Source organism: Mytilus californianus, unplaced genomic scaffold (genome assembly GCF_021869535.1).
Source record: "Mytilus californianus isolate M0D057914Y unplaced genomic scaffold, xbMytCali1.0.p SCAF_8, whole genome shotgun sequence".
NCBI classification, from domain to species: Eukaryota; Metazoa; Mollusca; class Bivalvia; order Mytilida; family Mytilidae; genus Mytilus; species Mytilus californianus.
Genome location: NW_026262734.1, coordinates 10,060,240 through 10,077,755, shown reverse-complemented (window position 1 = coordinate 10,077,755; position 17,516 = coordinate 10,060,240). Strand labels below are relative to the sequence as shown.

Here is a 17,516-nt window from a genome sequence, read left to right as displayed (position 1 = left end):
GCAGAAGGTCACCAACAGGTCTTCAATGCAGCGAGAAATTCCCGCACCCGGAGGCGTCCTTCAGCTGGCCCCTAAACAAATATATATACTAGTTCAGTGATAATGAACGCCATACTAAACTCCAAATTGTACACAAGAAACTAAAATTAAAAATAATACAAGACTAACAAAGGCTAGAGGCTCCTGACTTGGGACAGGCGCAAAAATGCGGCGGGGTTAAACATGTTTATGAGATCTCAACCCTCCCCCTATACCTCTAGCCAATGTAGAAAAGTAAACGCATAACAATACGCACATTAAAATTCAGTTCAAGAGAAGTCCGAGTCTGATGTCAGAAGATGTAACCAAAGAAAATAAACAAAATGACAATAATACATAAATAACAACAGACTACTAGCAGTTAACTGACATGCCAGCTCCAGACTTCAATTAAACTGATTGAAAGATTATGTCTTCATCATATGAATATCAGGCACAATCCTTCCCGTTAGGGGTTTAGTATCATACCATCATAACATATATGAGAAGAACATAACCCGTGTCATGCCAACAACTGGTTTTTAAATAAATGTGTTTAGTGCCGATGCAAAGACCCTATAAGTGAATCAATATTAACGCCAAAATATGCAATCTTTAATGACCTGACAACAGTATCGTAACTATATCCCTTCTTGATAAGTCTATTTAAAGGTTTTGTTAGTTTCAGAGGTGAATACTGACATTTTTGTGCTTTATAAAGAATATTTCCATAAAAAATTGGATGTGATATACCTGAACGTATAAGAAGTCTGCATGTTGAGCTATATTTACGAATGATGTCCTTATACCGATGATATGTGTCCGATGATGCATGTCCTGTTGAATTTTTTAAAAGTTCATCAGCTGATCAGTTGTTCAACTTCAAACATGAGTGCAGATTTTTTTTAAATATTCTTCAATGCGTTTTAGTGATATTTTGTGTTTGTGTGAAAATCTATATTTTGTGACATTATTCACAACATCAACAATCTAATAAATAATAAAGATCTCACCAGCACTTCTGCTTCTTCCTCCATTCTTGATAGGTGTGATTAACTTGTTACTTCCCTTGATTTACCTCTCTCTGTTGCAACACGAACCTGTTTTCCGACTTTTCAGAGTTTACATCGATAATTACACAATAGGTTTCTGGTTTAAAGGAATTCTACTTGTGCTTTTACTTTTTCGTTGAATAACTGATGATTTTCAGTTACAAGCTGTACACAAAATATCGTATTATCAGAAACGGTTTCTGTTCCCGTTCTTTCGCTCTTAGAGTTTGGAAATTGTCTCCCCTTGATGGAAACTAAAACCCAGACAACAGCCAATATAGTTGTTGCAAAGCAAGAGAGGAAAGTTTTCTCTGGTAAAAATAATTTTAGATAATTTATGTTTGTCCTCTGCTAAGATGCAACCCATCTGATCAATAGCAACGCAGTTCATCCTATATAATTACCATAATTCTGGGAACAGTATATCTAATGTCAATATATTTATATAATGTTCCTGCATAATTACAGTCAAAAACCATGGGTGCCAAATAGTCCAAATAATTATTTTATTTTTGCTTTGACGCCTTAAAGCAAAAAAATAAAATAGCCTTTCAAGACGACATTATTATTTGGACTAGGGTACCAAATTAACATCATGATTTATAAATAATTTGAAACTGATAACATTTCACATGCAAAATGTCAGCTAACAAATCAGGAGTGCAAAATCATGGTTCATTTGTACAAATTGTGACCAGTCAAGTGCACAACCCTATAAAGTTTACAAAATAATTTTATCTGACAGTTGTATAGATAATAGAAGTTGTTTTTTTTTCTTCTTCAAGTTTCTATAGCGATCTAGGTTTTGTCAACCTACAATAACAGATGTCATTTATGTAACCTTCATAAAGGAATTATAGTTATCTCGTACCATTGTAAATTCGTACCACTTAAAAAAAACTCGTACCAATGAAAACTCGTACCACTGCTAACTCGTACCACTGTAAATTAATACCATTGTAAACTCGTACCAACTTATTTAAATGCATTCAAATGGTGTTTAATGATGAATATATACTTTAATTTCACTCAATACCTCTTAAGTTTGTGAAATGTATATAATTTGAAATTAAAATGACCAATGTGTAGCTAATTTTCCTTGTCTAATTGGATAGAGAAAACCGTGGCAGATTGGTTTTGTTGTCTCCCTTGAATAGACTTTTTTTTAAACTTTTACTGACAACTATTTGATTTAATTTTCAATCATTCCAAATCAGTAACATTGAATAGATTTGGGTATTTTTCTATTGTTTCTAAAAGGAATTTTATTTAATGAAAGAATTTATTTATTGTGTTTTAAAGGTTTAAAATTGTTTATGACCAACAGTTAGAAAGTATGAAATTTATTTTTATACAATATTCAGCACATTGTAGCAGAATAAGACCATGCCTATACATGATAGGTCATTATCTGGCGTGATAATTCTTCTCATTTATATGTATCACCTGTAGTGAAAGATATGCATGCTCGTTCTTGAAAATGAAATGGCACCTGAGATCACCCTCGGTTTTAAGTGGGTTCGTGTTGCTTAGTCTTTCCTTTTCTATGTTGTGTTTTGTATACTATTATTTGTCTGTTTGTCTTTTTTATGAGTTTGACTGTCCCTCTGGTATCTTTCGCCCCTCTTTTTTTAATGATGTGACTAATGGTATTGTGAATGACCAGTAGGCGTAAATAACAAAGAAGATATTTTAATTTTTTGTATAAAGCTTAAAAAAAAAATCATAAAACATTCGTATTTTTGTCTAAGTTTTCATTGAAATCTAGTATAAATTTCAAGTAATTCAATTATTTTATTAAGTTTACCAAAAAAAATCATAAAACATAATCATTCGTATTTTTGAATATATTTTTAATTGTACGAGTTTGCAGTGGTACGAGTTCTGATTGGTACGACTTCCCAGTGGTACGAGTTTACGTTGGTACGAGTTAACTTTTTTGGTACGAGTTTACCTGGTACGAGTTTACAATGGTACGAGTTAACTTGCTTCCTCATAAAGTATCATCTTTAATCAAAAACTTATAAGGAAAGTTTGTTTTAAAATGTTATGAAAGGATGTAGGATCAAGTGACAAATCTTTGCAAGTTTAGAATGAATATTCTGTTAATATAACACAACTGTGATATTACAGATAATTTTTTCAGTGTAATAAGTTTTAACTATAGATTGTTTTTTTCATTATTTGACCCCACAGCATTTCAAAAGCCATGCTTTGAAAATTTAAGCTTTTGCTCAAAAATGTTTTGACAAGTACATTTCTTAATATCCAAGGAATCTTTCCAGCAAAGACAGATCCTTTCTGAAATAGTTGGTACATTTCAAAATTTATAGTTGAAAAATCCATAAAATTTATTTTAACTACTAAATACACATTAAAGTTGTATTAAAAACAACCAGACAAGGATTTGTCTTAGTGAAAATGAAGTGCACTCACTGAACAACGTGATAAGCTAATTCTTGAAACAAAAAAATTCTAGATTTGACAGAAATTAGTAATTTTCATAAACAAGTTACTAGAATAATAAAGAGCATTACAAGTGACAATTTTTTGCTCTAACTGATAAAAAGTTATTGCAGCTGAAATCAAATTAAGATAGTAAGAGGAGATAACTCAGGAATTTTGTCTTCAATAACAATTGTCAACAAATTGCTGTAATAACTCTATATGGTTATGTAGTGGACTAAAGACTAATCCCTATCCAAATCATGATAAAATCGCAAGCAAATTAACCATAGAATCTGAAAGGTAGGTATTGCAAAGAGAGCTGATCAGAATGAAGGGCTGGAATTTCAACAACTTATGAAAAATTGGGGTACATGTATGCTGGATAAGGGAAGGCAGAAATTTGGCCACCTGAACTGTATATCCCACTCAAAGAGTTGTTGCATTTATGGTTCTTTAAGGTTTAAAGAAAGTGGTGTTATCCCTCCAAAGGCATCTGTTATATCACCATTATAACAAGATCTGGATGGCTATTCATACTATATATACAATTCACAATGTTTTACATTGAAACTACAAATGCAAAAGTGTTCAAAACCAATTAACTTTACACTTAAATCATGGAAGACATTTGTTTAATAGTTGAAAATTTGTCAGTATCGTTACATTGCTGCATATTAATCATTGTTTATATTTGAACTTTATGTATGGAAATGTAACCATATAATGACAAGATTTATTTTCAGGCGGAGGACCAAAGAGAGTTCTGAATCAGATTCCAGATGAAATATTAAATGATCCCAAACTAAAGCAAGCTGTAGGAAAGGTATACTTATTCTTTAGGATTAAACTGTACTTTTACCTCTACTGTTTTAATTTTGTGACGGCCAATCTGACTCTCTGTCATTACCCCAGAATTTGACTTGGAAAAGATATATATAAATCAAATCATAGATGTGCAAATGGCTAGCAGACAGTCTAAAACAACATGTTAATTAGCTATCCACATGCAATTTTCTCAGAAATGAAAAATATATTTTTTACCTGTACCTGATAGTTGAAAAAATGTTAATAGTATTTTGACAGTATCTCATGCTTGTTGAAGTAATTAAATACAATTCAGTTCAAACACCACAAGATGTGTTTTGATATTAAATATAAAATAGGGAGATGTGGTATGATGCTTGTTTTCCGACACTTTTTTTCAAAAAATAACTTTACTGTGCTTACAAAGGGAGACAATTCAATCTCAGTTATCCAAAATTTACTTTACATTTGATTATGCTTAAGTTAAGTAACAATATTCTGCTAGGATAAGATTTTCTAAATCAAATCACAAGTATTTCCCTTTCAATACTTGAAATGAGAGCTTCCAAAAACTGTTTTAAGTAAAACATTTGTAAACAGATGTTGAAATGCTGTTATATACTTGTTTTATGGTTTTTGTCAACAAGTTAAATTGGCTGATAGCATCAAAGCATGCATAGTGCTTTAATGACCACATGCAGTTTGAATAGATTAAGTAGAGTTTTAAGTACTAAGAGAACTGATTAAACACCATCAACACATTTATTGCTGTTCTTCTCAGAGTTACAGTGAGGCCTGCCTTCAACACATATTGAAAGCAATATCTACAAGTTATAGACTTGTACAAGAAATTTAAGAAATACCAATTGATTACTATTAGAGTTGGTTTATGATTTGTGGTTCAATCAACTGTGATACCAATTGATTACTTACATGTAAATGAGCTGGTTTCTGATTTGTGGTTTAATCAAATGTGATGCCCAACATTTTGGTTATCTCTATTCATTTCTTAAATATATTATTTAACAACATTCTTATACATAATTATTTTTTGTTTACTGAATGTCCAGTGGCTAATATTACATCGTCTTATACATTTCAGAATATTTTAATTATTAACTTGCAAGGTCAATAAGACAATACGTTCTTTGGCTTTTCCAGTATCAAGTACAGCTATAAATAAATATTTTTTTTACTAATTTTTAACATTGCAGCTTCCAGATAATTATAACTTTGAAATCTACAAGACAATATGGAAAATCAGGATGATAGAAGCAAAAAGAGGTAAAGATACTGAATGGAATGGGAACATTCTTCACATTTTTGCCAATGTTTGTAGCAACAGCTTTTACATCACATAGGGTATTAAGACACTATTGTAATCTATAGTGAAATTTAAGAAAAAGCATTAATTCTAATTATTTTCTGGTACTTTATTTCAGAACATTCTACCGTTAAAACGTAAGGTTATTGTTCAGAATGGTTTGGAAAATCTTGATAAATCCTTTCAATAAGGTATAACACAATTGCCAAATGTTATATGGGGGTCTCATTGGGGGGTTCTGATCCCGGATCCCACTTACTGTTTTGTCAGATTCCCTTATCCCGATTACACTATGTACATAAGCAATTCTCATTTTTTTGTAATTTCCCGTGTCCCGCTAGACTTCATTTCCCGTTTTCACGCCACAATAATTTGACTTTCACGTGTCACGCTTACAAAAAATCGGCAATCCCAGGTCACACTTAGACCCCAATGAGACCCACTTAAGTACATTTTCATAGTTTGTTTGAAGATATTAAGGTCGAAGCTACAGTGTTCTAAGGGAGATAATTGAACCTGATTCAAATGTTTCTGATACAGTGTTCCAGATTATAATATAAAAATACATTGAAGGAGATTAGAATAAAAATAATATATCCAGATATCTGGAGAGTTGACTCCTAAATGATAGTACTCGTCTTTCATTTTAATAGCCCTGAACTACAGCAGGTGGATACTGGTTTACCACTGACCCTATCCTTCCATTGCTCTATCCCAAACACTTTTCTGTCACTTTATTCTCAACAATTACAAATCAGACCTTTTTTTCATCATTCGTACCAAGCTTCATATTAGTAAGCTTTACTGTAAGACACATTTTCTGATCAGTCATTCAGCTACTTCCTGTTTACTGCATACATTATAAAGATAAGGAGATGAGGCAGTATTGCCAGTGAGACAATTATCCATAAAGTCCAAAAGACAAAGATGTGAATAATTACAGGTCAAAATACAGCCTTCAACAATGAGAAAACCCTATACTGTATAGTAAGCTGTTATATATATTATTCTTTTTCCAGTTGCCTTACAGTTTCCAGAAGGTTTGCTAGTATTTGCTTGTGTTATAGCAGATATCATAGAAGAGTAAGTTTATTTGTTTCAGTCAGTTATATGTTTATTACTGTAAATGTACTCCTTTAAGGGTGTAATTATTTCACATATTTAGCTGTAGGTATATTTATATGTGTCTGAAAATTAGGAAGGGACATGTAGCAAGTCTATTTACAAGTGTTAAATGATAAATACTGAAATGCAAATTTTTTTTACTTAATAATCTTTTTTTAAATAAAGAGGATTTGTCATTGGAATATTTGATTATTACCAATAAGTTTTTAATGTAGATATTTGTAGAACTACGGCAAATAGTAAACAATTTATGATTAGGTGTTTTTAATGTATTAAATGTCCCCAGTACCTGTGGGATAAAACAGTGTAGTTATAGTTCACGTAATAATTTGGCTATCTTCAGATTTACAGATGCAGATACATTGATCATGGGTGATGTTACCTATGGAGCATGCTGTGTTGATGACTACACTGCCAAAGCTCTTGGTTGTGATCTGATGGTACATTACGGTCACAGTTGTTTAAGTAAGTTGTCTAAAAGCATAACTAAAAAATGAAAAAATGGTAATGCTTAGATTGATGTGTTATCGTGGTTAGATTTCCACAGAATGGAGGAAGAGATCCTTCTCAGGATAATAACTATAAGTCAGTGGAAACATCACAACCAAAACAATAAAAAGTACAAGAGAGGCAAAGGATACCAAAGGGTCATTCAAACACATAATTTGAAAGAAAACTGACAACGCCATGGCTAAAAATGAAAAAGACAAACAGACAAACAACAGTACACAAAACACTATATAGAAAACTAAAGACTGAGCAACATGAACCCCACCAAAAACTGAGGGTGATCTCAGGTGTTCTGGAAAGGTAAGTACAAAGCATAAACAAACAGTCCACAAATGATTATTCAGAAACAAAAGATTGAGCAACACAAACTGTTAACCTCAGCATGATGTATCATTTTATTACTTGTATTTAGTAATTTAACGTATTGTACCATGAATGTACTTTTATTAATGGGATATTTATTATCTTGGGCTTCATGGTTAGCACTACTGAACTTTTCTCAATCAAACAATTCATTTTAAGTAAATATGACTAATTGTAATACTCAAACAAAATCTTTGAATAGAGAGTGTAGTGTGTATATATTCATGACACAAAATTGCTTCATGCATTAATCTTAGATTCTATTGGCGTTTTTCATCTTAAAATGACATTGAGACCTTCAACATGCAAGTAAAAATTGGCACCTTACAGAAGTTCAAGAAGACCCCATAGATTGTTCTAAATTTAACTCTTTGCAAGATGTTCCATATGTACACCTTTTCTAAAATGCATATATTCTATTGATTGTTTGATATGTGTAAAGTCTGAAATAAGTGAAAATTCTTACAAACCAGGAAACTTGGAATCAACAAATAAAAAGAAAACTTTTACTTATATCTGTAGTCCCTATAGACAGAACAGAATGTATACAGATGTTATATGTATTTGTTTTTAACTTACATTTGTAGTTCCTATAGACAGAACAGAAGGTATACAGATGTTATATGTATTTGTTCTTAACTTATATCTGTAGTCCCTATAGAAGGAACAGAAGGTATACAGATGTTATATGTATTTGTTCTTAACTTATATTTGTAGTTCCTATAGACAGAACAGAAGGTATACAGATGTTATATGTATTTGTTCTTAACTTATATTTGTAGTTCCTATAGACAGAACAGAAGGTATACAGATGTTATATGTATTTGTTCTTAACTTATATTTGTAGTTCCTATAGACAGAACAGAAGGTATACAGATGTTATATGTATTTGTTCTTAACTTATATCTGTAGTCCCTATAGACAGAACAGAAGGTATACAGTTGTTATATGTATTTGTTCTTAACTTATATTTGTAGTTCCTATAGACAGAACAGAAGGTATACAGATGTTATATGTATTTGTTCTTAACTTATATTTGTAGTTCCTATAGACAGAACAGAAGGTATACAGATGTTATATGTATTTGTTCTTAACTTATATCTGTAGTCCCTATAGAAGGAACAGAAGGTATACAGATGTTATATGTATTTGTTCTTAACTTATATTTGTAGTTCCTATAGACAGAACAGAAGGTATACAGATGTTATATGTATTTGTTCTTAACTTATATTTGTAGTTCCTATAGACAGAACAGAAGGTATACAGATGTTATATGTATTTGTTCTTAACTTATATTTGTAGTTCCTATAGACAGAACAGAAGGTATACAGATGTTATATGTATTTGTTCTTAACTTATATCTGTAGTCCCTATAGACAGAACAGAAGGTATACAGTTGTTATATGTATTTGTTCTTAACTTATATTTGTAGTTCCTATAGACAGAACAGAAGGTATACAGATGTTATATGTATTTGTTCTTAACTTATATTTGTAGTTCCTATAGACAGAACAGAAGGTATACAGATGTTATATGTATTTGTTCTTAACTTATATCTGTAGTCCCTATAGACAGAACAGAAGGTATACAGATGTTATATGTATTTGTTCTTAACTTATATTTGTAGTTCCTATAGACAGAACAGAAGGTATACAGATGTTATATGTATTTGTTCTTAACTTATATTTGTAGTTCCTATAGACAGAACAGAAGGTATACAGATGTTATATGTATTTGTTCTTAACTTATATTTGTAGTTCCTATAGACAGAACAGAAGGTATACAGATGTTATATGTATTTGTTCTTAACTTATATCTGTAGTCCCTATAGACAGAACAGAAGGTATACAGATGTTATATGTATTTGTTCTTAACTTATATTTGTAGTTCCTATAGACAGAACAGAAGGTATACAGATGTTATATGTATTTGTTCTTAACTTATATCTGTAGTCCCTATAGACAGAACAGAAGGTATACAGATGTTATATGTATTTGTTCTTAACTTATATCTGTAGTTCCTATAGACAGAACAGAAGGTATACAGATGTTATATGTATTTGTTCTTAACTTATATTTGTAGTTCCTATAGACAGAACAGAAGGTATACAGATGTTATATGTATTTGTTCTTAACTTATATTTGTAGTTCCTATAGACAGAACAGAAGGTATACAGATGTTATATGTATTTGTTCTTAACTTATATTTGTAGTTCCTATAGACAGAACAGAAGGTATACAGATGTTATATGTATTTGTTCTTAACTTATATTTGTAGTTCCTATAGACAGAACAGAAGGTATACAGATGTTATATGTATTTGTTCTTAACTTATATTTGTAGTTCCTATAGACAGAACAGAAGGTATACAGATGTTATATGTATTTGTTCTTAACTTATATTTGTAGTTCCTATAGACAGAACAGAAGGTATACAGATGTTATATGTATTTGTTCTTAACTTATATTTGTAGTTCCTATAGACAGAACAGAAGGTATACAGATGTTATATGTATTTGTTCTTAACTTATATTTGTAGTTCCTATAGACAGAACAGAAGGTATACAGATGTTATATGTATTTGTTCTTAACTTATATTTGTAGTTCCTATAGACAGAACAGAAGGTATACAGATGTTATATGTATTTGTTCTTAACTTATATTTGTAGTTCCTATAGACAGAACAGAAGGTATACAGATGTTATATGTATTTGTTCTTAACTTATATTTGTAGTTCCTATAGACAGAACAGAAGGTATACAGATGTTATATGTATTTGTTCTTAACTTATATTTGTAGTTCCTATAGACAGAACAGAAGGTATACAGATGTTATATGTATTTGTTCTTAACTTATATTTGTAGTTCCTATAGACAGAACAGAAGGTATACAGATGTTATATGTATTTGTTCTTAACTTATATCTGTAGTCCCTATAGACAGAACAAAATGTATACAGATGCTATATGTATTTGTTCTTTACTTATATTTGTAGTTCCTATAGACAGAACAGAAGGTATACAGATGCTATATGTATTTGTTGATATTGCTATCGACATGATGCATTTTATGGACACACTGAAACATAATTTTAAACCAGGGGACCATCTAGCACTTGTCAGCACTATCCAGTTTGTTGCTGCCCTACAGGTACTGTTCTATCAGATAAGGTTTGGCATTGTAAGGAATATCATTTGTATGCATGGTATGGTTAAATCATATATTTATCTTTCAAGAAAGTAATATTACTTTTCTTTACCTTGTAAAAGAAGTTAGGTTTTTTATTGGTGGAGCATGTATTTTATAATACAAAAAGCATCATTAATTTTTTGGAGTATTGATAATAAGCAGTATGTGAATAAATTGATATCTTGCACATACATTTTAGATATACTTTTAAAATCTATGTGGATAAAAGACATGAAAAAGAAGTGGGATTATGTCAATGAGACAGCAATTCAATGACACAAGTAATAAGTGAGAGATACTTACTGATTTGAGTTTTATATGAAAATAAGAATATGTGGTATGATTGCCAATAAGACTTGTACAACTATCCACTAGAGATCAAATAATGTAGATGTAAGCAACTATATATGTAACCATACGGCCTTCAACAATGACCAATCCCATACCTAATAGTAAGCTATAAAAAAAACCACGATGATAAAATGTTAAACAATTTAAATGAGAAAAACAATGGCCTTTTATGTGCACAAAACAAAACAAAAACAAATATGATAGACAGCAACCAATGACAACCACTGCATTACATGCTTCTGACTTTAGTTATTTTTTGAAATACTTATTTTCTGTAGTCTTCAGCTGGTGTTTTGAGAGAAGATTTTACCATTACTATACCTCAGTCCAAACCTTTGTCACCAGGAGAAATTCTAGGTTGTACATCCCCTAAACTTTCACCAGATACCACAGCCATCATGTAAGTAAGATATAGCTATAAAAGAAAACTATTTAGTACATCTCTTTATCTTTCATCAGATACTAAAACCAAAACTGATATATACCATTAAAGAACACAAATTGCACATTTTGTTAATGTAAACAAAGTGTTTGGATTAAGTTTATGCACAAGAAAAGAGAAAATTAATTACTTCAAATATTTCCCAGTTGACATGGTTGAGAACCAAAAAAGTTGATTTCAGTTTTCCAATTGTGAATTTTCTATTTCTGTGTATCAACATCCCAGGATCACTTGAATATGGAGAATACATGTAGATTGTCCAATTGGTACAATAATCCAGGGCTTGTGCTTCCTATCCTGATTTCCTAGAAAGAGGCTTGCTGTTAACAAGGAAGTTTTGCACCATGGGTTCCAAACAGTTAAGCACTTCAGTTTATACTACTCACCGAGTTATATTTATGTTACTTTTATAAAGTATATTTTGCTGTTATGAATCATTCTGTTAAATTGTTTAACCTAGTGACAGACTATATTCAAAAGACTTTAATTGTAGTTATATATTGTTATAAGGATGTTGTATTTGTAGTTACCTTGGCGATGGAAGATTCCACTTAGAATCTATAATGATTGGTAATCCGGAAATTCCAGCATACAGGTACAGTTACAAATACATAAACAGTTTATCTTATATCAACAGCTCAGATTGTTTCTGACCTTATTTTAATGGTAAATGACTGCAATCACTTTTGAATCATTAGCTAGATTACAGCAGTGAATAGTAATGGAAGAAGTTTTAAAATTTTTATTGAGATTACCTTATTTGTTCATCTTGAATTATTAACCATTTGAACTTGGAATGATCATGTAAAAACAAACGACTTGGTCAATACCAGCCAGGTGGACATTTTGTCTTTAAAGGTAACATAAGCCTTGTAGTCCACTCTCCTGTGCTGACTTAAAATATTATTGTTGCATTCATTTCCTACTGCTCATAAAATGTTTAAATTGTTAGAAAAAAAGGTCTTACTAAAATAAGGGATAGATTGCATAAGCTAGAATATGAAAAACATTTTGAAATATTTGGTTTTTATGGCTCTTCAATTTTGTTAATGATTTGACCTTCCAACTGTTTTCTTTCATACACCTTTAATAATATTTACGTAGAGGAAACACACGTCTGCCATACCAAAGTACAAGCCTGGTATAATTAAAAGTTATATGATTTTCTTTAGGAAATGTGAGGAGTGTAATTATTTAATGTATTACAGATATGATCCTTACAGTAAAGTTTTCTCACATGAGTACTATGAGATTGACAAAATGCACCAAATAAGACAGCAGGCAATACAGACAGCTTCTAAAGCTAAAAAGTTTGGTATCATTTTGGGGACACTTGGTAGACAAGGATCTCCTAAAGTGTTTGAAGTAAGTATGAGGCATGGATTGGTGTTTTAACATACAGTGGCAAATATTACATGCTTATGAGGACGAGAATATGAATTAACATATTAGTATTAGTTCACATGGTAACAGTCCCCAGAAAGACATGTCAACTTCCTAGACATATTATTCTGATGGAGGCTAGCAGTCTATGCTCTCAAGCTTAAAAGTCAATGCTTATAGGAGAATCAGCAAATACAAGTTTTCAAGTTTTTTTCCCACCCAAGTAGGGATCAAACCCATGATAAATATACCACACTCAGGAGACCACCAAAATGGTTAAGTATGAACTATATCCTAATTTAATTAATTATTATTTTTTTTTGTCCCCTGCACAATCTGTTTTTTCGGTCTTGTATGGGCTCTCACATGTACAATTCTTGCAAGATTTCTTATAAAAATTACATCAAAAGTTTATATCATCAATGTCTTAGACAAGTTAAAAAATCATAAACGACTATGTATAAAGGAGTTGATCATGCTCCTTGGAAATATAAATTATATGAAAAATTTCATTGTAAGCTCTCTCACACCAACATTTCTTGTAGGATTGTTATGAAAATTCTATAGAAAATTGCGATGTAAATGCTTTCAAATGTACAATTCTTGCAAAAAGGTTTGTATCAGAAAGTTTGAAAATAAGTACCCATCAAATATTTTTAAAAGAGTTATGCCCCTTGAAAATTTGAATTATATAGAAAATTGCATTGTATGCACTCTCATACCTACATTTCTAGTAGGATTGTTATGAAAATTATATATCAAAAGTTTTTTATTTTGTTTTGACTTCAAACAAATTTGACTAGATATATATATATATATAGCATATATATATATATGTGTGTTTTTTTTTTTAATTACAGCATTTACAACAGAAAATAACAGATTCTGGAAGAGAATATGTTTTAGTGATGTTATCTGAAATTTTCCCAGACAAATTGAAACTTTTTACTGATGTAGATGCGTATGTATATTTGTAGATTATTTGAACTTATTAAAAACTAAATCCTGCATGCTCATATTTCAACAAAAGTCCAGATGGCTCTCTTAGTAATTTAAGAACGATATATACTCTATTCATTAATAAATCAGCATTCCAAGTGAAATTTTAAAATCAAGTTATTTCTGTATTTTATTATAAAATCGATTTTTACTATCCAGGCAAAATGGACTTTTTTTATTCAGATACAAAATTTAAAATTGAATCAATAAGAGAATTCTGGTATACTATAAATTGTTTTTGTTTTGGCATACAGGAGGTATTGGTAAGGTATCCAATAGCTATATCTCTCAATTCTTTGTTGTTAATTAACTTAATGCTTAAAACTTTTTGCAGGGTTTTGTTTGAATTGGCTGTATTAGGGATTTTTTTTTGTGTTGATTTGAAGCTTGTTTTATCCATTAAATATTTAAGTATTTTGTCATAAAAACTGGTTAAAGTCAATCCAATTAAGGAACTCATAGTTATATTTTATAATGTGGCACACTGTAAATTTTGTATAATAGATGACTGTTTTAACCATGATTTCAGGTGGGTTCAGGTAGCTTGTCCCAGACTCTCCATTGACTGGGGAATGGCTTTTGAGAAGCCACTGTTAAGTCCCTATGAGGTAAATATGCCAAAGTTTATATTGCCTTGCATTAAATATACATACATATGATATATAAGATAACTACAGTTGAGACAATTGAAAAAAAAAATTCCAGGCTTTCTCTGGATTTTAATTTGCCCCTTTACAGTACTTATTATGGTATACCATTGTCCGTCCTTATACGCCTGTTTACAGGACGTATAATGGTATACTGTTGTCCTTCCGTCTGTCTGTCCATCAGTCTGTCTGTCTGTCGTCAACATGTTGGACAATAAAAAACGCTTTAACCAATTTGCATGAAACTTTGGTAAATTGTTTATACATGTATCTATTGAAGTAAGCTCCCTTTCAATTTTTATAAATTTTAGATTTTACATTTCCAAGTTGTGGGGTTTTATTCATTAAAAAAGTGAGATTATCCAGTTTTCAGGCAAATAACTCAAAAATGCTTTGAGCAGTTTTTATGAAACTTTGGTGACTGGTTTATATCTATTAAAATATCTCCCTTTCGTTTTTTTATAAATTTCTGATATGACATTGAGGAGTTATGAAACTTTATTCGTTGAAAAAGCGACAGTCGTATCATGCGCTCATGGCGCAGCTCTTTATTGTTAATTATATTGTCTAGGAAAATTACTTTGCATTGAGTAAGATAAAAGATACACTGCATATAAAGATGTGAATAAAAGATGGTTGGGTATATAGTAAATGAGACCCCAAACTAGCATCACAATAGTACCAGGAAATGTCCAAGGTTAACATGCATTCTTCAAATTAGCAATATTACCTTAAAAAGTTACCAAAACTTCAAAAAAGGTCATGTAAAAATAGGAAATTTAGAAATAGTTTATATATATATATTTATCATGTACTTAGCGTTAATATGATAGTTTTTGCATATGTGTTACTAGTGGAAGTAAACTAGCCATTATAAACTCGCACCCAGGCTGATAACCCACATCAGGGGCCTTTTGTGCAAATAACCTTTTACAGTACATCTTTCGCGAAATACCTCTGGTATTTCTGGTGTCGTCTGTTTACAAATAATATCTGACACAAAAAGACGTGACAATGGGTGATTGGTTTATTAATTTTGCAATTGCGCTATTTGAGCAGTCAAATTGCATTGACCCTATATTTATATGTGATTAACAGTCACTGACTGTATATCGCCTTTTATCGCACCGTGGGTAAATTATCACGTTGTGATTGGATTAACGCCGTCACGTGGTGACCCTCTATGGATCCGTAGGGGGTTAGTAAATTTCATAGGGGTTCATGACGTCACGTCTACTGTTAATGGCGACGTCATCTATTAATGTTGTTGTGTTTCATTTGGTTTATTTTTCTACAAAACGCAGCCGAAAAAGTCTCACGTGTGATAAATTCGTTATACGGTTCACTACTGACCCCCTACGAACCATAGAGGGTGAATAAAATTCATAGGAGATTCGGCCTTCTGCCTCACCCCCTATGGATTTTACTAACCCTCTATGGATCCGTAGGGGGTCAGTAGCGAACCATATAACTTATAGTTTGTGACATTGACAATGCGTTTCAGTAGAGTTTTATTTATAACATCAATACAGAATACAGGTTCCTGGAATATTTACATTGTCGGCTTCAAATTAAAAAATGATGGGTTTTACGTTTTTACCCCAAATATTTCATTTTGAACAGTTGTAAGAGTTGCAGTATATAAAGAATAAACATACATTGGCTCGAAATATAAATTTTATTTGTACTCTGCTCAAGATTAATAGATAGTCTTTCCAGTTTGGCCCGGGTATCATCCCTTGACAAATATCAGCCCAGGACTAACGTCTCAGGCTGGTAAGGGGGACAGGGATGATACCCGGGTCGATATGAAAAAGGCCATTTTTTAATCTCTATATAAGTAATGTTTCTGTTTGTTTCAGCTTTCAGTGGCATTGGAACATGTTCAGTGGCAATCAAGATACCCTATGGACTTTTATGCAAATGATAGTTTAGGGCCTTGGACTGTTAATAATGAGGTCCATAGACCACAGAGACAAAGAAAACCAAGAACTATTATCAAAAAGGAGCTGAAAGAAAAAACTGAAGGACAAACATCTTGTTGCTCACAGAATTCTGAATGTTGCCATAGTAACAACAAAGGAAAGTTAGATAGCTCTACAACTTCAAATTGTGATAAAAATGTTTCTGAAAATAAAAGCTAACAAATATTTGTATGGAAATATATGAAGGAATTTACCGAAAAAGTTTTATTACATATTGAGTCATACTGTTTCATAAATGTCCTAATATTAATTTTTATTCACTTCAATCCTACATAAAAAGTTATTTGGAAAACTTTCAGCAATGTATGGCAAAAAATATATAAAAAGAGATGTTAGGTATATTTCAATGAGTCTGTAGTCCAACAACAAAAATAATCAAAAGACATCAAGGAGGCAACATACAGTCTTTAACAATAGACAGATGTCATATTTAGGCCAAATAACTAGTATTGAAAGAATTGGAACTGGAATTACGGAGCATATTGATATACCCCTGTCTGTCCCTCCTTCAGCCTGTCAATCCTTCTGTCGTATGTTTTTCTGTCCCACATAGGATAGGTGGTTTGTCAAGCTGACTCTTCCTACAGTTTTCAAGCTTGAAACCTTTATATCATATTATTACAATGCTAAGACAACACACAAAATCCTACATATAAAACAAAACCTGCGGTTGATAACAGTTATTCTAGAAGGGTACACATATCCTGCTCCACTAGTGTCATCCATTGTGTTTCTCTCAGTAAGTATGAAATCGGTGTTAAGTCTTTCAATATAAAAATAAGGAGATGTCGTATGATTGCCAAAGAGACAACTATTCACCAAAGTACAAATGAAGTGGATGTAAGCAATTATAGACAACTGTACGACCTTCAACAATGA

The 17,516-nt window shown here is 31.4% G+C and overlaps 2 protein-coding genes across 3 annotated transcripts in view; one reads left to right on the top strand and one right to left on the bottom strand.

Annotated features, from left to right (window-relative positions):
* The window catches only part of LOC127712711 (protein rogdi-like), a 35,921-nt gene extending 34,771 nt beyond the window's left edge, over nucleotides 1-1,150 (bottom strand). For both annotated transcript variants that reach the window (XM_052219313.1, XM_052219314.1), the window contains exon 1: nucleotides 1,032-1,150. In XM_052219313.1, the coding sequence (XP_052075273.1) occupies nucleotides 1,032-1,055 (24 nt within the window). In that variant the 5' untranslated portion in view covers nucleotides 1,056-1,150. The remainder of the gene's footprint in view (nucleotides 1-1,031) is intronic.
* Nucleotides 1,090-16,804, top strand: LOC127712710 (2-(3-amino-3-carboxypropyl)histidine synthase subunit 1-like). Its single transcript, XM_052219312.1, has 12 exons — nucleotides 1,090-1,384; nucleotides 4,262-4,341; nucleotides 5,537-5,606; nucleotides 6,666-6,729; nucleotides 7,115-7,236; nucleotides 10,637-10,791; nucleotides 11,460-11,581; nucleotides 12,150-12,218; nucleotides 12,832-12,988; nucleotides 13,867-13,967; nucleotides 14,535-14,613; nucleotides 16,515-16,804. The coding sequence occupies exons 1-12, from the start codon at nucleotides 1,318-1,320 to the stop codon at nucleotides 16,794-16,796; spliced, it is 1,368 nt and encodes a 455-aa protein (XP_052075272.1). The 5' UTR covers nucleotides 1,090-1,317; the 3' UTR covers nucleotides 16,797-16,804.
* Nucleotides 16,805-17,516: the final 712 nt, after the last annotated feature.